At 37.5% G+C, this 22,150-nt stretch overlaps 1 protein-coding gene across 1 annotated transcript in view; it reads right to left on the reverse strand.

The window, feature by feature from the left end:
- Positions 1-20,920, reverse strand: part of LOC127528833 (bifunctional 3'-phosphoadenosine 5'-phosphosulfate synthase 1-like) — a 45,833-nt gene extending 24,913 nt beyond the window's left edge. The window contains exon 1 of the mRNA XM_051929965.1: positions 20,752-20,920. Coding sequence (XP_051785925.1) covers positions 20,752-20,811 — 60 coding nt within the window. The 5' untranslated portion in view covers positions 20,812-20,920. The remainder of the gene's footprint in view (positions 1-20,751) is intronic.
- Positions 20,921-22,150: the final 1,230 nt, after the last annotated feature.

Here is a 22,150-nt window from a genome sequence, read left to right on the forward strand (position 1 = left end):
GAAGAAGGAAAACACAAATGCTTCTGCATCTGCGTTGTGAATTTTAGATTGTCAGGCTAGCATATTTAATAGAAATATTTACCTATCTCAATAACCTTTTTGCAAGTGCGTAAGGTAAATCAAAATAAAAAATTCAAACTTCAACAGATAAATTAATTGCATTTCAGAAAAGGGTAGTAATTTGGAAAAGTAGCGCTAAAGAGAACTTTAAAATATGTTTCCTTTGCTAGGTAAATCCAATGCTAAAGAAACTATTCCTAGCATTTTTTAATGTTCGACAACTCTGGAAGAGAAACTACACCTTTATTTTCCATCATTAAACATAGAAGACAATAACCAGGTTTGAACCCCATTTCTAAAAATTCCATCTGATGTTGTTTTAAAGTTAATTGAAAAAGAGCTACTTCTATAACGAGGGATTGCAGGCTAAAAATTAAACACGAAGAGATGTCTATTGAAATATTTTGGAATTTGAGAAGGCTATCTAAATTTGCTTAAAAAAAAAAAAAAAAAAAAAAAAAAAAGCTTTCTCCGATTTAATGCAGTTTTCTACACCTTACCTCTGTGGATTAGGGTTGTTTGACTAACCAACATTAAATAAATTAAAAAAAAAAAAAAAAAAAACACCTTAAATGCACTGAAGATGAAATGAGGGTATGTACAGTATGTCCCAAAACTAAAAATGTTGCCAAAAAACCTTAAGGCCACGTTTCACACGACCATGGTTAATTAAATGAAGGTTAATAATAAAAGTAACTTGTACTATAGAAAGCCATTAACAGTTAATATAGCACTATTTTTATTTTTAATCCACAAAGTGCGGCAAAAACATTGATATGTTTTACAGTGTGCCGCAAAACAAAAAAAAGTTTGAGAACCCATTATGTTAAGTGATAACATTTCAAACTGAAATGTTGTAAATTTAGAAGGTAAAGCAAGCTGCATAGCACCTTAATTTCTCCAAATATAGTTTGTTAAAAATTAAATCGACCATATTTTCAGTTTCAGCAACCAAAAGTTGATGCCTGTTTAACCACTTGTAAAAGTTATTGGTATACCATGTTCAGTTCCCCTATTAATATAATCAAATCCTTCATCAAATTGAGCACAGGAAGCTAAACTTTTGAGCAGTTAAGCTTTAAAATAATTAACTGACATTAAATATAGGTCCATGAGACAATTGGCCTGCAAACAGGTTAACATACCTGTTTAGACCTAGCACCTGGTCTAACTTGATTATCCATCTTGGCCCGGATATAGACAAAACTCATTCATACATTTGCATACTCTATACCCTGGTTCAATTTAACCTAGCAAGAAAATCTTTGAGATGTGGAAGGAATGTTGGGGGAGGGGAAGTAAATGGACGGGGGTTGTGAATGGTGCAATGGGTGGGTATGGAAGGGGGTAAGTGCACACAGTGCATATAGAAAGTGACTGGGCTAAGATTTGAATTTAGTCTCCTTGTGCAGCTCCCCTTATGAAAAATAAAATGTATTTTTTTTTTTTTTTTTTTTTTTAAAACATCTTAAAAGAAAGTAATATACTGCTAATATTGTCAATGTACACGTTTTCTAAACCTGCTTATTTTAATCAAACTCAAGGCTCAACTGAGGTAGGAGCGAGGTAAAATCCAGTTGCCAGTTTACTGTAGAATACTGTACATATACTCAGGCACATATACTAACATCTTCAGAAATTTACAAAAGCCACTTAACCTAACAGGATATGTTTGAATGACAAGAGTGAGCTAGGGTTAAATTTGGAAACCCACACGTGACAGCTTGAAACGACAGATAGTAATGCACCCCACAAAACAACAAGAATAACTGCTACAGTGTCATTTCACCCAGAATAAATACATTTTTCAAAAAGTACAACTAATACCACCAATTCTAACTGTTTCAAATTTACTAACTATAGAAGAAAACCTCTCACTAAATTTTCAAATGTCAGTTAGCATGGAATATTAACTAACTAAAGAAGAGCAACCAGATTTGTTTAAGTAAAATGTAACAAATTTTCATTACACTAAAAGAAATTTAACTACTACTACTAGCAATATAAATGTAATGAATTATTATTATTATTATTATTACTACAACAACAAAAACTGAAAAGTCTATAAACAGAAAAAATGTGAATACATGTTTTTAGTCAATTTACTAGAAAACTACTTACAAACATTTTGAGAAAGATGAAACTCATTTTTCCTGGTACAAGTCTTAACACTAAGATATGTCTGAAAGAGCTTGCAGTCTTACAATGGCAATTCAATGGAATATTCTAACACATCTCTCTCTCTGCTTTCACATAAGTACAGGTGACTTTAAGAATGCAGAATATCTAGTTTTAAAAATGACTGCAAAGTGTGGGTGTAGCCACAAAATGCATCTTTCATAAGTTCTTCATGAAACTATTTTAAGTATATTTAAAATAACCAAAACCATTAGGTGAAAGAATTTCGTAGAGAAATTAGTCATTTTTTGTTAAACAGTTAAAACTCAAATGATATACAGAGATATTTATTGTCATTGTCACTTTTAGAAAGGAACAACAAAATTGAAAGTGCAGTCGACTCAGTGTGAGGCATAAGAGTTAAAAACCGAATACTAATAAAAGTACTTTACAAAATATACAAATTTCACTTGTTATATATACAAATTGCACTGGTTAAATGTACAAATTGCACATTGGGAGAATGATATAGAGCAGTTTTATTCCGAGTTCAGAGCCATGACTGTTTTTGGATAAAAGCTGTTTTTAAGGTGGCTTGTCCTGGTTTTCAAGGCTCTGCATCTCTTGCCTGATGGCAAAAGCTGGAAGAGGCAATGACCAGGATGTGATGAATCCTATGAAATGTCTATTGTTTTTTAGTGGCATCAGGAGGTGTAGATTTGTTCCAGAGTGGGGAGGGTACAGCCAATTGTTCTCTCTGCTGTCCTGATGACCCTGTGGAGTGCTTTCCTTTCTGAGGAAGTGCAGCTGCCGTACCACACACACAGTCCGTACATAAGCACACTCTCGATGGAACAGTGATAAAAGGCAAGGAGCAGATTTTTGGGGAGATTGTATTTTCTGAGAATCCTCAAAGCACCGTCTCTGCTGCACCTTCTTCAGCAGCTCCTTGGTGTTGGCGCTCCAGGTCAGGTCATCCTCCAGCTCAATGCCTAGAAATTTGAACACCCAGACCCTCGCCACACAGGCCCCGCCAATGATGAGTGGCTGAATGTCAGTTTTGTTTTTTCTAAAGTCAATAACAAGTTCCTTCGTTTTTGTGGTGTTGAGGAGCACGTTATTGACTCTGCACCACTCTGACAGCCCCTCTACGCCAGCTCACCCTCCTTGCCCAGTGCGACCACCGTCGTGTCATCCGCGAACTTTATGATCTTGTTGCTGTAGTGAGTGGGGACACAGTCATATGTGTAGAGGGTGTAGAGGAGTGGGCTGCGCACACAACCCTGCTGCGTCCCGTTGTTGAGGCTGAGAGCAGTGATCAAGAGTAATGTTAATCACATTTTGTGGTATGGCAGATATGGATGACATAAATTGGGTAGAGGGTAAGATTAACTCAAAAGTGTGATGTTGAAATGACTCTGGCAAGAAATCTGTGTCTTACAAGATCCGTATAAAATGAGCTCACTCAGTACGGGAGCCCAACCATTAGCACCTGAAAAGAAAACGTATGGGAATTCCTCTCTCATTCACACAAAGATAATCCAGAAGCATTTTCAGTATCACTTTCTGCACTGTCAGGTGTAGATTTTTAACTTTCATAAGAATGCGAGTCATCAGCAATATGCAAAACTTCCTTTGAAGAGTATTTATTTATTTTTGACAATAGCAGCGATGACACAGTTCATCTCACGGTCTATGCTGCCACCTAGTGGATAACAGTCAAATAATAAACTCAAAGTTTTGTTGGTGCTTATCAATGCATTTCAGCCTTTAGCCCTGTGTTAACAACCTTAACCGTGTTAAGGTACACTTTCCAGTTAGTAACTAGACTTTTTTGCAAGTATAATTTTAGAGCATACTTGTGCTATTGGTATGAAGAACAGCATTACACAAGAAGTAGAATTTTCAATTTCTGAATATCGTGCTTGCACGTCTGCACAAATGTTGCATGTTTAAAACCCCCATTAGCTGATAAATGAAAATAACTGGCCAGCTATTTGTTAGTTACAGCTCTGAAAACAACACTTAGAAATAAGCAGCATTTACTGATTTTATAACACGAACCTGATAGTTAGACTACTTCTTGCGAGTGTATTTAAAGCAGAGTGATTAGCTCACTTGATAAAAGAGCTTCAAGGGCAGGTTACTAAAGTTTTGGTAATCTAATGCATCTGGAACACACATGTCCTGACAAACCTACAGCTTTAATATATACCAATCAGTTTGACCTGAAGTCCATGCATTACTTTATCTCTCACATTTTAGTTCTTCTCTCCCTGTTTTTTATACTCCTTAATTTTTGATTTTATAGTGATGTGGACAGTTGTGTCATTTATTAGTTTTTCGTGTTAAATAATGCCATTTATATATTATTAGCCCTACAACAAAAAAAAATTCTCATAAAAGTCATGAAGGGTGGCAAAGTGATTAGTACTGCTTACTTACAGATCCAGTATCCTAAGTGTATGTTTTTTTTCTTTCATACCCAAAGATGTATGTTAGGCTACTTATAGCAATTTTTTTTTTGTTTTTATCCTTTATTCACCATATAGAATTTCATGTATTAGTAATTTGTCATTTTTTGCATACCTCAACTTGCTATCCAGAAAGTTTTGGGGTCAGAGCGCACAGTCAGCTAATTGTACAGCGTACCTGGAGCAATTGTAGGTTAAGGGCCTTGCTCAAGGGCCCAACAGAGTAGCATTCCTTCTGTCACTGCCAGGATCCGAACCAGTAACCTTCAAGTTACCAGCCCAGATCCTATAGCCAGAGAGCCACCACTGCTGTGATTCAGATGCAGAAAATGGGAGAAACAGGCTAAGAAAAGTAATTTCTAGAAGTAATGTGGTGTTTTAACTACTTTATATGCCCAACGAGATTTATAGGAAAAGAAATTTAGCATAATACTAACCAAAGATTTTTGTAGGACTATCCAGGAAAATGTGAATTTTCAGGTGTTTCCTCCCACAGGCCACAGGTATACTGGTTATAAAGTCAGAAGCACTTATTGGGTTACAGGAGTCCAATCAGGAAAAATGTATAGAATTTGGCTAAATGTAAATTTTAACATAACATTAAAATTCTTAATTTCACATGTATTAATTCAATTAAATTATTTTCTCTTTTCATGATAAACTTTAACTCATAAATACTGGTTACTAGTTGGTTTTTTTTGGCAAAATTCAAAGTATTACATTTTTATGGTAGTTTAAACCAGGGCTGTGGAGTCGGAAAAAATTTACTGACTCCTAATAAATTGTAATAAAAAAAAAAGTTCAAATGTCCCATTTCACAAACAATAGTCATAATTAAGTATATCTCTGATGTAAGAATAAAGCCCAGTGCATAGTTGAACTTTACACTAGTAGTAACACATCTGAGCTAGTATATAACCTGACATTCACATATTTTATTTCAGATATAATGTGTTTAACAAGTTAATAGAAGTGTAAACAAGTGTAATGATGTAGGTGGAGGTGTGTGCTATGGCCTGATGTGTGTTCAGGGGTTCTTGTCTTTTGTTTAAACTGGCCAATACGGTAGAGTCAGCTTCCTAGCCAGTAGTTCTGTGGTTAAATGACATGTATATTGCCTTCCTTCAATGAACATGGAAAATACATTAGCATATTAAATACAGAGGAGTCAGAGTCAGAGGTACTGAAGGATTTATCTACTGACACCACAGCCCTGGTTTTAAACTCCATGCACAAATTCACAATGGCAAAAAGTTTTTAAAATTCAGCAGTTTTTAAAACACTTTACAGCCATAAAAGATGTGAAATACTAGTGTAAATGCATTGTACAAGATGATAGGGAAAAAGTGTGAAAAAAAAAAAAATCAATAGTCTTACAGGTTCTTAAATAAATGCACCTACAAGAGCATGAAATTTCAAAAGATATTTGCAACATTTTCATCCGATGTGTTAGAAGTTGTACTTGAGAGAAATGGAAATATAAATAAATACTCTATTGACTTTGGAGCAACAAAAAAAAAAAAAAACCATCAGAAATGTTGTGGAGGGCAAACAGAACTCTCAGATTTTTTTTGCTGATGACAAAGTTACCATAACAATCACATCAGGAAAGTTTAAATAAAAAAAAATAAAATAAAAAAAAATACATCATTGAAATAAGTACACTTTTTTCACCATCATCTCTCTTTCCACAGTGAGCCTATTTAGGTTTAAATGGGGACTTGAAAATTTGGAGTTTTTCTAGAAAGAGAAAGTATCGAGAAACTGGTAAAGGTATCAAATATAAGAAAGAAGAGCTTTGAAAAAAAATCTGAAGGGACATTTGGCTTAAAAAAAAAAAAAATAAATAATAATTCATGCATGTGTCACAGAGTCAACCATTTTGCTATCAATGAAATCAGTAAAATTATACCATGGACATTGGGAGTATAGGGCAGCTAGGAACATCACACCAATGAATATTTTCAGAAGTTAGTGAAAAAGTTTTAAAAATTGATTTCGAATTTAAAATGAAAATTACCAGTCAAAGTAAAAAGTATGTGAACCCTTTGGAATAATCTGATTTACTGTATGAATTGGTCATAAAAAGTGATCTGATCTTCATCCAAGTCACAGGTACTGATATACACAATGAGCTTAAGCCAATGACACACAAAAAAAAAATCTACTCTTTCATGTCTTTATTTTACAAACGCATTCAACGTTCACAGATGTAGTGGAAAAAGTAAGTGAACCTTGGGATTTAATAACTGGTTGACCCTCCTTTGGCAGCAATGACCTCAACCAGGAGCTTCCTGTAGCTGCAGATCAGACCTACACATTGTGCGGGGGGAATTTTAGCCCATTCTTCCCTGCAGAACTGCCTTAACTCTTCCATATTCTTTGGTTGTCTTCTGTGTATGGCTCTCCAAGTCATTCCACAGCATCTCAATAGGACTGAGATCTGGGCTCTGACTGGTCCATTCCAAAAGGCAAAGTTTATTCTTCTGAAGCCACTTTGCTGTGGATTTGCTGCAATGTTTGGGGTCATTGTCCTGCTGCATCACCCAGCCTCTTCTGAGCTTAAGTGGACAGACACCCTCATATTATCCTGGAGAATCTGTTGTTAAAACTTGTGAATTCATTTTCCCGCCTCAATGATTGCAAGCTGTCCAGGCCCTGATGCAGCAAAGCAGGCCCAAATCATGATGTTCCCTCCACCATACTTTACTGTAGGGATGATGTTTTGATGTTGATATGCAATGCCCTTTTAATGTCAAATGAAGTTCTGCTTGTTCCTCCCAAATTGTTCAATTTTGGTCTCATCGCTCCACAAAACATTTTCCCAGTACTGTTATGGAGTGTCCAAGTGCTCTTTTGCAAACTTTAGGTGTTCAGCAATGCTCTTTTTTGATAGCAGTGGCTTCCTTCTTGGTGTCCTGCCATGGACTCCTTTCTTGTTCAATGTTTTGCATATAGCTGACTCATGAACAGAGATGTTAGCCAGTTCTAATGACTTCAAGTCCTTTGCTATCACTCTAGGGTTCTTCTTTACCTCATTGCTGACTTTGCACTGTGCTCTTGGGTTCATCTTGGCAGGGCGCCCGCTTCTAGGCAGAGTAGCCACAATACCAAATTGTCTCCATTTATAGACAACTTGCCTAACAATAGACTGATGAATATCTAAAACTAGCAAGCCCGCGATTCTCAAAAGAATCGCAAATCCAAGAATGGAAATCACTTTCTGTTCTCCGATATTTGGAGGATGGGTGCGTCTTGGTGTTTGGGCGCCACGCACTGACTCTGGGAAGCCACTGGGTTTGACTCTGGGGCTCTGCGGCGAAGTGCGCATGCGCTTCGCTCTTTCATCATAGAGCCGTGACGTCTTTGCTTCTGGTGTGTCTGAAGCGCGTCGTAGGAGCCTCCGTGTATTGTTTTTATCCATGCGGTCTCGTCTTTGTTGTTCTGTGGCTGTATCGTTAGGTAGAAGTCGTTTACTGTTAGGAAGCATACTCCAACTTACACACACTGACTGCTGGCACAGTGGATTAGAGCAAGTTTAGTTTACAGGTTGTGTTGTTTGGGCGCCACCTACTGACTCTGGGAAGCCACTGGGTTTGACTCTGGGGCGCTGCGGCGAAGTGCGCATGCGCTTCGGTGCGTCTGCCGTGCATAAATTAAACTGTCGTTTAGTAATATAGATCTTTCCGATGACTTTGTATCCCTTTCCAGCCTTACACAGATTAACAATTCTCGATCGTAGCTCTTCAGACAGCTCTTTTGTGTGAGGCATGATTCTAATCTGGATATGCATCTTGTCAAAAGTTGACTCAAACTTTATAGTGTTTTTTTATCAGTCAAAGTAATTCTAGGCCACACCTCTGAACTCGTTTCCTTAAATGGACTCCAGGTGTGCTAAATTCTAAAGCAGCCAGTAACAGATAATGCTTCAAACATGTTAAGCACAATTGAGAAAATAATACTATCAAAGTACACAAATATTGGAAGATGAAGATGACATTCCCACAACTGACTCAACAATAAGACAGAGCAGTGAAATATTAGATGACATTGCTGAAGAAGCATCTAAGCTATTTCCATTTCAACATAACATTGTGCTGTGCATACACTGAAAGACGCAATAAAAGATGTGTTGAAAGTAGGGATGCAATGATTAGTTGGCGTAATTGAGGATGACGACTACAAAAAATCGTCGACACGTCATAAACAGAACCTTCAATAGAGGCTCCAGTCACAAAGAACCACATTGGTTTTTGTAACTGCAATGCACTACATGAACGTCTGGGGGCAGTATCATTTGTTATTGTTTGTCAAGACTGCACACAGTCCTACCAACAAAGACGAACATCTGAGAAAAAGAAGAATGTAGAGGAAAATAAACGTGGCTGCAATGGCGAGTCAGATAGAAGAGGGGGAAGGAAATGGAAAAAAATTGAGACAGGAACTTTCTAAAGTGTGGGAGCACTTCACCGAAAAAGAAAAAAAAAAGTTGAATGCAGATTATGCAAAGTGGAGCTTTCTTTTCACAGTTGCACCGCAGCGATGCATGAGCATCTGAAACGCAAGCATCCTGGAGCTGTGATGCTGCCCTCTTGAGAGGTAAGTTTTAGCGAGTAAAGTTAATGTCACGTGTTAACGTTGATATTTGTACTATAATGTGTATATCAAGGTTTCGACAATGATAGTTAACCCTTAAACCGACACATACTTGGGGGTTAATGCACCCCTGGACGCCAAATACTTTTTAGCTGCACTTAAGTAAATGTCACAATTCACAAAGAAAATGTTAAATTTTAATGGAACATGTATTTTTTTTCATGCAAAGAGCATCACAATTACTGCAGCACAGATCATTTTACACACTGCAAATGAACTGTAAAAACTATAAAAAAAATTTAAAAAAACTTACTGAAAAAATCTATTATATGTTCAAGGTGCAACTGAAGCTATTGATGAAATTCAGTAAATCATAGAGCCAACTGCACTTGAACTGGCTACACACAAACACACAGAGGTAAACGCTGACACTGGCAGGCTCACCTAGTGCAGCGGCTGAATCCTAGGGACAGTTATGCTGTAGTTCTGCAGGGGCAGCAGTAGTCATGAGCTGGCTGCTCAACGAATATACAGCGCTGACTGATCAGCTCTGGCGTGCAGGCAAATTGCTCTGTGAAGCAAATATAGCTGGTTGCGGGGTTCAATGAATGTACGTTGCCAAATATACTCGGCTCCGGCATGCTGGCAAATTGCACTGAGAAACAACTTTAGCATGTTGTGGAGTTCAATGAATGTACGTCGCCGCATATACTCGGCTTCGGCGTGCTTCCAAATTACATTGGGAACCGACTATAACCAGTTCTGGCGGTTTAAGAGTTAAGTGAATATAATTTCAGTTATGTTTGCTAACGTGTTTGGAGCTATAGTAAACGAGAAAATAGGAGTAGCTGAACCGTCCTAGTTTTTTTTATTTCTTTTTTCGTATAATATTTGAGTTCATATGAATAGTAAACCATCTCAAACTAACGTTAGGTAACTTGTGTTTTGGAGTATATCAGTAATTAGCTTGTTACATATTTTAGTCCGTTATTTTTTATTTTGACATAATATAGTACATGATGTGATAAACTACAACACTTTTCCTTCAGAGTGTGAGGATTTAAACATCTTTGTCTACAAAATCATTCTTGTGTATTCCTGCTACCTCTACTCCCCCTGAGCGTTTCTTCTCAGCAGCTGGGAACACTGTCTCAAAGAAGGCAGCCAGCCTCACAACAGAGCATGCCAAAATGCTCACGTTCCTGCACTGCAATCAGGAATATATGAACTGAAACTTTTATAAACTGTACATTATTGTTTTATTTGAATTGAAGCTTTATTTAAACTTTTGGACTTTAAGACACACCAGTGGCCATTTTTGGTTAAACTAAATGCACTTTTTTTGTTTAAAGACTTTGTGCACTTTAGTTTGTATTGTTTAATGTATTTTTTTATTGTGATGGTCACACTAATATAAAACATCTGATTATTTTCAAATTCATGGTTTCACTGGTGATTATTTTAATTTGGTTATTATTAATTTTAATCATGTTCTCCCCGTGTCTGCGTGGGTTACCTCCGGGCGCTCCGGTTTCCTCCCACAGTCCAAAGACGTGCAGGTTAGGTGGATTGGTGTTTCTAAATTGGCCCTAGTGTGTGCTTGGTGTGTGTTTGTGTTTGTGTGTGTCCTGCGGTGGGTTGGCACCCTGCCCAGGATTGGTTCCCTGCCTTGTGCCCTGTGTTGGCTGGGATTGGCTCCAGCAGACCCCCGTGACCCTGTGTTCGGATTCAGCGGGTTGGAAAATGGATGGATGGACATTTTTATGCAAATAATGCAGCTCAAAGTACTTTACATGATGAAGAAAGAAAAAAGACAAAACAAATAAGAATTAAAATGAGGGAACACTAATCAACATACAGGTGCTGGTCATAAAATTAGAATATCATGACAAAGTTGATTTATTTCAGTAATTCCATTCAAAAAGTGAAACTTGTATATTAGATTCATTCATTCATTACACACAGACTGATGTATTTCAAATGTTTATTTCTTTTAATGTTGATGATTATAACTGACAACTAATGAAAGTCCCAAATTCAGTATCTCGGAAAATTAGAATAATTGTGAAAAGGTTCAATATTGAAGACACCTGGTGCCACACTCTAATCAGCTAATTAACTCAAAACACCTGCAAAAGCCTTTAAATGGTTTCTCAGTCTAGTTCTGTAGGCTACACAATCATGGGGAAGACTGCTGACTTGACAGTTGTCCAAAAGACGACCACTGACACCTTGCACAAGGAGGGCAAGACACAAAAGGTCATTGCTAAAGAGGCTGGCTGTTCACAGAGCTCTGTGTCCAAGCACATTAATAGAGAGGCAAAGGGAAGGACAAGATGTGGTAGAAAAAAAGTGTACAAGCAATAGGGATAACCGCACCCTGGAGAGGATTGAGAAACAAAACCCATTCAAAAATGTGGAGGAGAGTCACAAAGACTGGACTGCAGCTGGAGTCAGTGCTTCAAGAACCACCACGCACAGACGTATGCAAGACATGGGTTTCAGCTGTCGCATTCCTTGTGTCAAGCCACTCTTGAACAAGAGACAGCGTCAGAAGCGTCTCGCCTGGGCTAAAGACAAAAAGGACTGGACTGCTGCTGAGTGGTCCAAAGTTATGTTCTCTGATGAAACTAAATTTTACATTTCCTTTGGAAATCAAGGTCCCAGAGTCTGGAGGAAGAGAGGAGAGGCACAGAATCCACATTGCGTGAGGTCCAGTGTAAATTTTCCAGTCAGTGATGGTTTGGGGTGCCATGTCATCTGCTGGTGTTGGTCCATTGTGTTTTCTGAGGTCCAAGGTCAACGCAGCCATCTACCAGGAAGTTTTAGAGCACTTCATGCTTCCTGCTGCTGACGAACTTTGTGGAGATGCAGATTTCATTTTCCAACAGGACCTGGCACCTGCACAAAGTGCCAAAGCTACCAGTACCTGGTTTAAGGACCGAGGTATCCCTGTTCTTGATTGGCCAGCAAACTCGCCTGACCTTAACCCCATAGAAAATCTATGGGGTATTGTGAAGAGGAAGATGCAATATGCCAGACCCAACAATTCAGAAGAGCTGAAGGCCACTATCAGAGTAACATGGGCTCTCATAACACCTGAGCAGTGCCACAGACTGATTGACTCCATGCCACGCCGCATTGCTGCAGTAATCCAGGCCAAAGGAGCCCCAACTAAATACTGAGTGCTGTACATGCTCATACTTTTCATGTTTATACCTTTCAGTTGGCCAACATTTCTAAAAATCCTTTTTTTGCATTGGTCTTAATTGATATTCTAAATTTTCCGAGATACTGAATTTGGGACTTTCATTAGTTGTCAGTTATAATCATCAACATTAAAAGAAATAAACATTTGAAATACAACAGTCTGTGTGTAATGAATGAATCTAATATACAAGTTTCACATTTTGAATGGAATTACTGAAATAAATCAACTCTGTCATGATATTCTAATTTTATGACCAGCACCTGTAGAATAAAAGTAAGGTCCCATGGCCACAAAGGACAGAAAAAACAAAAACAAAAAAAACTCCAGATGGCTGGAGAGGAAAAAAAAAAAAAAAAAAAAAAAAAAAAAAAAAAAAAAAAAGACGTGAGCAAATGAGGTAAGACATGCACTGGAGCCCAGAACAGGATGTGCAACCACAGATTGCAGGCATCAAATAGTCAGGCATGAAATAATTGTGACTAATTGAAAGAAAAAAAAAATTGAACGATTAGTCGACTACCAAAATAATCATTAGTTGCAGCCCTAGTTGAAAGGTAATCATACAAATACTTTCTATTGCCAAGTTAAAGCTAGCAGTCATTGCAGCCAAAAACCTTTTAAAAAGATGCTATTCTACAGAGGTGTGTTGGAAAAAGGAGACATTTTGGTTCAAGCAACATGCTGTGAAAACACATGCGTCTGCTTAAACTAAAAATCTTTCATGACGATCTAGATAACAAAAATATGTCACTAATTGAAAGCCAGTGGGCACAAGTGACATAATTAGAAAGTCTGATTTCTCACGCTTTTACTGTCACCAAGAAACTGCAATCTGATGATTTAAACAAATTTTCACATATTGCCTGAAAAAAAAAAAAAAAAAAAAAAAAAAAGGAGGATTAATTGCTGATGGCAATGAAAAAATGAGTGTCTCTTGAAGGATAATGGAATCCTGATAGATGCTATTTAAATCGATCCCATAAACCAAATTTTCCTTCAATGAATCACCTAAAGGAAAAGAGGCACTCTTTGAAGTAGGGTCACAGGTACTACCTGAAACTCCTGAAATCACAAGACAGAGAAGCTAGAAAAACCGGTAACTTAGAGTCACCTTCTTCAAATGATGAATTAGACTTTTAAACATTCCATTTTGTCCAGGTATGCTTCAAAGAAAAGTTATGCTGCATAAGTATGGAAAAACAACCAGTTGATGTCTAAATACAGAAATTTCGCCAACAGTTTTAACAGAAGTGCGAAAGTATAATCACTCATGGAAAATGACTACAGAAGAAGTCATCCCTCCTTGTCCACATGTTTCTGTTATGTAGCTAGAACTATAACAGCAATGTCGCCCACCCAAGTCAGAGATTAAACATTGTTTTCTACAGTGAAATTTTTCAGATCAGAATTAAGGATTTCTATAAAGGAAGATCTGGCAGAAGAAAATTTTGGATTAGAATTTTTGCTTTAACACCTATTCTGTAAATACAAATACAATGTTTCTTTAATAAACTTTGTATGGATAATCATATTAATATTTTACCACATTGTTATTTTTATATAATTTGATACGATCTTTCTCATTCCTTTCACTTAAGTTTTATATTCAAATAATGCTTTAATCTTGAAAATGAAGGGCTTTGTAACTAATTGAGCTTATTTCTTTCAAAATGATAAATTTCTTAAATTGTGTTCAATTTTTTACTTTTTAAGTTTTAACTTTGAATTCTTTGTAGTATGAACTTTAAATTTGTGAACTAGTAAATACAGTATAGTCATTTTCATTTATAGAAATTTTTATAGTTTCGCTTATACAGCCTTTTGATAAAAATATAGTCACTTTTTAAATTTTTGTCCTATATTTAATGTTGCTCAAAGTTTGTAACTTGTTTAATAAGATAAGATAAAAAGCCACAAAAACATAGCTACAATATCTAAAACCAAACTTTACCAGGTTAGGGAGCTAAAAAGCAGCTTGAAGGTACATGTTGTTAGTTATGCGATGGCCTTTTATCTTGCATGTTGTGGGCTTTCAAACAACACAGTAAATATACTAGTCTAATTTACAAATAGAGGAATTAAAGTCTCTGTTACCATAAATTGAGAAGTTGTAGTTAAAGGTTTTGCGTACCAAGTCCATAGTCCTGGAAAAATGTAATGTGAAAGATGATGCAGGTTTAACATTAACAAGCTCAATTTGATGGAATAATGGCAAGTGCCACAAAGGTGAGAACACTGGTCCCAGATTACATTTTATTGACATTAAATTGTTTGTAATGATAACTGCTAGCCCTTTCAGGTTAATAACATAGCTGACTTTATATTTGAGGTTCCGATATTTCAGAGGAGTAAATGATTAAAGCTACAAATCATGTTTAATACCAAAATGTTTTAAATCAATCACTCAAGTCTTTGTTGCCTGTAGAACTGCAAAAGTAAAATGGGGTACTTACATAAAACTATTAACCTAACAAATAAAGCAATGTTACAGGACAGACAACACTAAATATAAGAAAAAAACAAAGCTGAAATATCAGTAATAATTTTAATGTGTGAAAACTGACACACCATTACAAACTAAGTGCAATAACTCTTTCACTTTTCACAAAGCCTTGTAAAATGACAAAAACATCAACTGAATAGTGAGAGGGAAGCCATCAGGAGGCAACCTCACCTTGTGATCTTGTCACAAAAAACAACATCCAAGTATGCAAAACATCATCTACATAAGACAAAAGCATTTTGGAAACAAGTACTGAGCAAAGATACAGTTAAAATCAAACTTTTTAGCTACAACCTCAAAAGGTTTTTTTGACAATAAAAAGAGCGAGCAGCATTTCAAGAAAAGCACATTTTGGCAACTATGAAGTACATAGATGGATTTATCATGTTTTGGGGTTGTGTGGCAGCTAGACGCACAGGAAACGCTGTAGAAGTATAGGAAGAATGGATTACACTAAATATCAAGAAATGCAGGAGGAAGTCTGAACTCAACCAAACAAAGCAAATCAACTTAGCATTTAAGGAAGTGAATTTTCATAATAAAGAAAATGTACAATAACAATGATTGCAACATGCAAAGTGAGGCTGTATGCTCTAAAACACCGAAGATGGAAGTTTGTTGGCTTTATTTTTGTCTCATTACTACTACTGGCATAGTGAATGAATTACTAAGTTGACATTTATATTGTAGGGTAGCACAGTGGCGCAGTGGTAGCGCTGCTGCCTAGCAGTAAGGAGACCTGGGTTTGCTTCCCGGGTCCTCCCTGCGTGGAGTTTGCGTGTTCTCCCCGTGTCTACATGGGTTTCCTCCCACAGTCCAAAGACATGCAGGTTAGTTGCACTGGCGATCCTAAATTGTCCCTAGTGTGTGCTTGGTGTGTGGGTGTGTATGTGTGCCCTGTGGTGGGCTGGCACCCTGCCCAGGATTTGTTCCTGCCTTGCGCCCTTTGTTGGTTGGGATTGGCTCTAGCAGACCCCAGTGACCCTGTGTTAGGATATAGTGGGTTGGACAATGACTGACTGACATTTATATTGTAAATGTAAATTGTAAATGACTATTAATGCACATTAAAATGTGGATAAGCTGAATGACAGGTGAATGTTTATGAAATAGTATTGTTTAAGAGACTAATTTCTCTTTATTATGAATTTATCAGTTTAACATGATTTAAAAAACAGCAAGAAAATAAACAAAAAAAAAAACAACACATACCACACTATGCAAGGCAAATGTAAAGGGAATTTGACGCTGGATGATCTTGGCCTCTCTAGGTTTTTAAAGGAAAACAATAACAATGAGGTAAACGATCAATGAACTTGACCATTAACTTTTGAAGTAGTCATGAACTGAGTAACATAGTGACACAGTGATTAGCACCATTACCTCACAGATTCAGGAGACTAGATTCGAGTCCAGGCTCCACCACCTCCAGTTTTGCATTTGTGCTGTAAGTTCTCCTCATATCTGCATTGCGTTTTCACATAGCTACTGTTTTCAAGCACCACACTGAATCCATGCAATTTAAGTGATATATATGAATATGTAGTGTAGTGTAGATATTCAGGTATACATTTAATTATGAAAGTGCGGAGTAGTAAATTTACTCTGCACAGTTTAGAGTCACAGGAAAGGCAATGATCATCGCAGTAGCATGGAGTGTAAGGCAGGAAGCAGCCTACTGTTGCTGGAAAAATCAAGTATGCATGAGGAGGGAGAGGGGAAGAAAGTATTTAACATGCAATCATCCATCCATCCATCCATTTTCTAACCCGCTGAATCCAAACACAGGGTCACGGGGGTCTGCTGGAGCCAATCCCAGCCAACACAGGGCACAAGGCAGGAAACAATCCTGGGCAGGGTGCCAACCCACCGCAGGACACATAACATGCAATCAAAGGTCATCAAATAAACAGCCCCCAGGCCCTTCAATTTTTTTTATCTGAGTAAGACTGCTCACAACAAAAAAAATCACAGATGGGGCTAAAACCCTGATCTCTGAAAATCCTAACTACGTGCCTGTTCTGCTCTGTTAAAACATCTGTACCAAACTTACTAAACCTTATCCTGATTAAAATTAACTGTAATCATATAACTTTTGTTCAGTTTTTTGTTGTCTACATCACTCCTTCTATATATGTCCAATGTTATAAGATTGCTTCTTGCCTTACACCGCTGTGATGAGAAATGGCTTCCTGTGACCCTAAACTAGGCCAATTAAAGTTATATCTCAGCACATGCAGAAGTAAAATACATATCTAGGACTTTGGTTCAGTAATTGTCACTTGGTTGCACATATGCTCATACTTAATCTATTCCTCAATAGCCATCACAGGACTTCCAAAGCAGGTGTGTGCACAATGATACCAACCACACTAGGAAACATCTATTGTGAAAAAACACAATGCTAATTGCTAAATAATGCAATCAGTTTTTTGAGTGGCAAGAATAAGCTTCTGTAAACACATATTATTATAAAAAAAAAATTATTGCACTATCCAATATTGGTTGATGGAAATTTATAATAAGACTTCTTAACACCTATCCATTTTCCCAACCCACTTACGCAGCGTCTGGGCATAAAGTGCCTATACTAGCAGTCATCGAGCAGAAGGCATAAACCACACCTGGACAGGGTACTAGTAAATCCCAAAGTAAGCACACACACACACACACACACACACACACTAGAGCCATTTTAGCAACAGCAACTCACATAATCAGCACTTCTTTGGGCTGTGAGAGAAAACTGGAGTAAAAAACTCCAGAACTAAAAATACTAAATTAAGAGTATCCATCTATCCATTTAATGATCATGGGGAGCTGCTGCCAATCATAAAGAAAAGGGATGCCTCATGCCTGGACAAACTGGTGAGGAACGCAGGCTCTATTGTAGCCACGGAGCTGGACAGTTTGACATCTGTGGCAGAGCGACGGGCGCTGAGCAGGCTCCTGTCAATCATGGAGAATCCACTGCATCCACTAAAAACAGTATCATCTCCAGACAGAGGAGCAGCTTCAGCGACAGACTGCTGTCACGGTCCTGCGCCACTGACAGACTGAGGAGATCGTTCCTCCCCCACACCATGCGACTCTTCAATTCCACCCGGGGGGGTAAACGTTAACATTATACAAAGTTACTGTTTGTTATACCTGCATTTTTATCACTCTGTAACTTCATAAAAAAAAAAAAAAAAAAAAAAATTTTAATCAGTATGCTGCTGCATGAGTATGTGAATTTCCCCTTGGGGATTAATAAAGTATCTATCTATCTATCTATCAATCCCTGGCAGCACTGAGTGCTAGCAGAAACCAACCTTTGGAAAGGCAGGCATCAGTCTCTGGGTATTTCACAATGGCACAAAAACATCTAGTGAGCAGCTGTTCTGTGGGCGGAAACACCTTGTTAATAACAGAGTGCAGAGGAGAATGGCCAGACTTGTTCAAGCTGACAGAAAGGCCATGGCAACTCAGATAACCACTCTGTGCAACTGTGAAGAGCGGAATGCACAACACATCAACCTTGAGGTGGATGGGCTAGAAGAGTTAAGAACAGCCAAGAACAGAAAGCTTAGGCTGCATCGGGCACAAGCTCACCAAACCTGGACAGATGAAGACTAGAAAAACGTAGCCTCAATGTCGATTGCTGTGGAGGCACACAATTGGTAGGGTAAGAATTTGTTGCCAATAGCATGCATGCATACAACTTGCCTTGTGTTAACAGACCAGGCTAGTGGAAGTGGTGGTGTGGGGAATGTTTTCCTGACTTACTTAGAGCCTGTCAAAACCAATCTATCATCTCTTGAATGCCACTGCCTATTTTAGTATTGTTGCAGACCATATGTACCTCTTCATGGTCAAACTCTACCTACAGTCTTTAATGAAGACTTTTCTATTGGATTTTAACCTCCACTTCACTTCTGATTACAGAGATCGGTTCATAGCATGCATTGTTGCAATGTTATTTTTCTTGGTTGTTTATTAAATTATGGATTTTTCAAATGTTCATTTTTTTCCCTGTGCTTAAAACTCATTTTAAAAAAAGTGTTTTCAGCGAGCGGTTTGTAGAGCTATAGCACAAACTCTTGCAATGTTAGTTTTCTCTGTGTTATTCAATGTTTTTACATTTAGTTTACTATTATGCTGTGCATTCTATGGTATTATTAACTATATTTGTGCTTAAAAATCTTTAAAGAAAATATATTTACATACACTGCGGTGGGTTGGCACCCTGCCCGGGATTGGTTCCTGCTTTGTGCCCTGTGTTGGCTGGGATTGGCTCCAGCAGACCCCCCGTGACCCTGTGTTCGGATTCAGCTGGTTGGAAAATGGATGGATGGATGGATGGATATTTACATACAGTTTGTACGGTCTGGAAGGGATTAATTGTATTTACATACAATCCTATGGGGGAAATTACTTCGGGTCACAACCAAATCGGGTTATGACCCGAGTTTTGGAACGAATTACGGTCGTGACCCTAAGTTCCACTGTACTACTTTCAGCATGATAATGCACCACGCCACAAAGCAAGTGTCATGTCAAGCTGGGTTCATTAATATGACAAGAAGTACAGTGTTCCTCACAATCACCAGATCAACTTTGGGATATGAAAGATTGAGGAGATCTGGCAGACAAATGTGCAGCAGATAAATCTGCAGAGATTGCTTGATGCAATTATGTCAACAGAGATTGGAATCTCAAAGGAATGCTTCCAACATCTGGTGGAATCCACACCATGAGAGCAAAGGGAGGACCTACCCAGTATTAGAATTCGTAATATTTTTCTCAGTGTGAATATTTATTAATTAAATAAAGAAATGATAAAATCTGAGCACCACTTTCCAATTCAAAATGTATAATTAAATATTCTGAATTCTTCAGACGTCTGCAGGAAATTAACAATTTTACCAATTAAAACAACATTAATAAAGCAAATTCATTCTTCTGCCTTTTACATAGGTCCACCAGAGAATGAATAAACTAATTCTGTAAATGTTCTGTATCCAGTAACCCAACTATAAAAAGTAATGTTACTTTTAAAACCTGCTTTACTTGCACTGTAATTTAATACAGAAGAATACAGAAATCAATCATGGCCAAGGGGTTTAATAAATAAGCTGCACTTATTGCTAGAAGGTACCCCTAAAACAACCCACCAAATCTACTGGAATTAGTAACTTGAACATTAATGCCTAACTGACCTGAACTTTACAGATAAATGCACTAGTAAGGATACCTAGGATGATTCTCACAATGAAGCAAGATAAAGAGTAACTGCGCGGATTTCGGTAGCTCTGCCTCTTGTCGTGATTGAGACTCATTCATATTCATATCTCCAAAATAACGCTACGATTTTAGGAGAACGCCACGTCACCACCGCAAATGCCACAGTGGCCGCAAGGTTATTTCACTTAATTATGTACATGTACAAGAATCAATGATCCATACTTTATATACGTTTAATCTTTATCACCCTAATTGTTTCACTGATTTTAAGAAAATGCATTCTTGCAGGAAAAGCAATTGGTGTAACGCGAACAGACAATATGAACTACACAACCGATTACTAAGCTTCCTCTTTCAGTTAGCTCAACTACTGCCCTGATGATTGACTCCGTTATGGGATGCGACGTCAATACACCAGATGCGACGTCAAGTGTCAAAGTTTCATTAACAACAGCCACTGTAGTTTGGCTTCTCATCAAACTACACTCAGCATCCCAAATTCTTGCCAGTAGACACAGTAGCAAAAACTGCGACTGCGCCATCCACGCCCAACGTACACTCACCCAGTTCGGTAAGGTGTGATTTAGTTTTGCTTTCTTGTGCAAATTGACAGCCGTTTCCATTCCGTCCCGTTATTTTCAAGGCAGGAGTACTTCGCACCTCAGATATCCCTACCTCTTTTGCTGGGTAGGATTCACGCTACAGCTTAAGCGGAAGGAAACGGTCAATGCACCGGAAGTGGCGTATTTAATTTGTCGCGTCGACCGCTGCTAGTTTCCATGACAACACGTGAAGACAGATGGTTGTAATTAATTTATATGAATACGCCCATATTAGTTACTCTTTGCTTATGATCGCAATAATTCCTTTATAACTATCCAAAAACGTATAATTTACGTTTTCCTTATTCTTCCACTCACTATTCAATGTCTTTTCCTGTACATAATACGACTAGCTTTACTTAAGCTAGTTTTGTTCAGTATATAGCACTGTAATGTTCTAAAATAACGTTGACGGGATCTGAAATATTACGGTAATCTTTAATGAACATGAACTGTATTCTGAACGGCATCCTTTCAAAGTGATGTTAAATCTGTATATTCTGTACCACACATTTCGATTTATAGCCGTACTGCATTATTTTAAAATTATGCGAAAAACGCATTTTGATAGTAACTTAATCAGTCAGCTCCGCGAAAAAGGTGGAGACTGTTCGTGGGAATAGGGAAAGTGGTCAGACCTGGTTCGCTTGATTGAAAATACATGGAAAATAATTGAAATGAGTTTCAAGAATTTATTTAGTTAGTACCACCAGATGGCTCTGTTGGCTGTTTTGCATGTATACCCGTTAGATTTATGGTTAGCCAAATTAATATTAAAAGACCTCTCTAGAAGGATTTAAAGATATCTGAAAGTGTTTAATCAGCAGGAATTATTATCAAAACAGAACTTCCAAATCAAAAATCACTAAAATTACAATGAAAAATTATTTTACAAGTCCAAATCGATGTGGTAAACACGTTATTTGAATTCACAGATGACAAAATACGTTACATTTATAAGTTCGCCTGTCAAATCTATTCCAAAATCACTCAGTTAAATCATGAAGAGATATCCACACTTTATAAGACAAAACAACGACGACGTGCAGAAATTAAATACACCATTAAGAAACTGATTGTTTTTGTTAATTCTGCAATCTATAAATGTTGCCAGCAGAATTAACTGTATCGAGATGGCTGGTCTATCTTTCAGGGCCCAGGACTGAAAATTTGTGAGTAGTGAATAATGTAATGCTTTCAGATGGGCTTAATTCAGTTTAGGGACACATTGGGCAGCATGGACACAATGAAGAAACTAAGCTTGGAAGCGGTTTCTTACAGGCTAAAATGTTAAAGGTGTTATATTAAATATCCTATGTGAAGTGATTATGTATTTTCAGAGACAGATTTTAAACATCTA

Source organism: Erpetoichthys calabaricus, chromosome 7 (assembly GCF_900747795.2).
Source record: "Erpetoichthys calabaricus chromosome 7, fErpCal1.3, whole genome shotgun sequence".
In the NCBI taxonomy this organism is placed as follows: domain Eukaryota; kingdom Metazoa; phylum Chordata; class Cladistia; order Polypteriformes; family Polypteridae; genus Erpetoichthys; species Erpetoichthys calabaricus.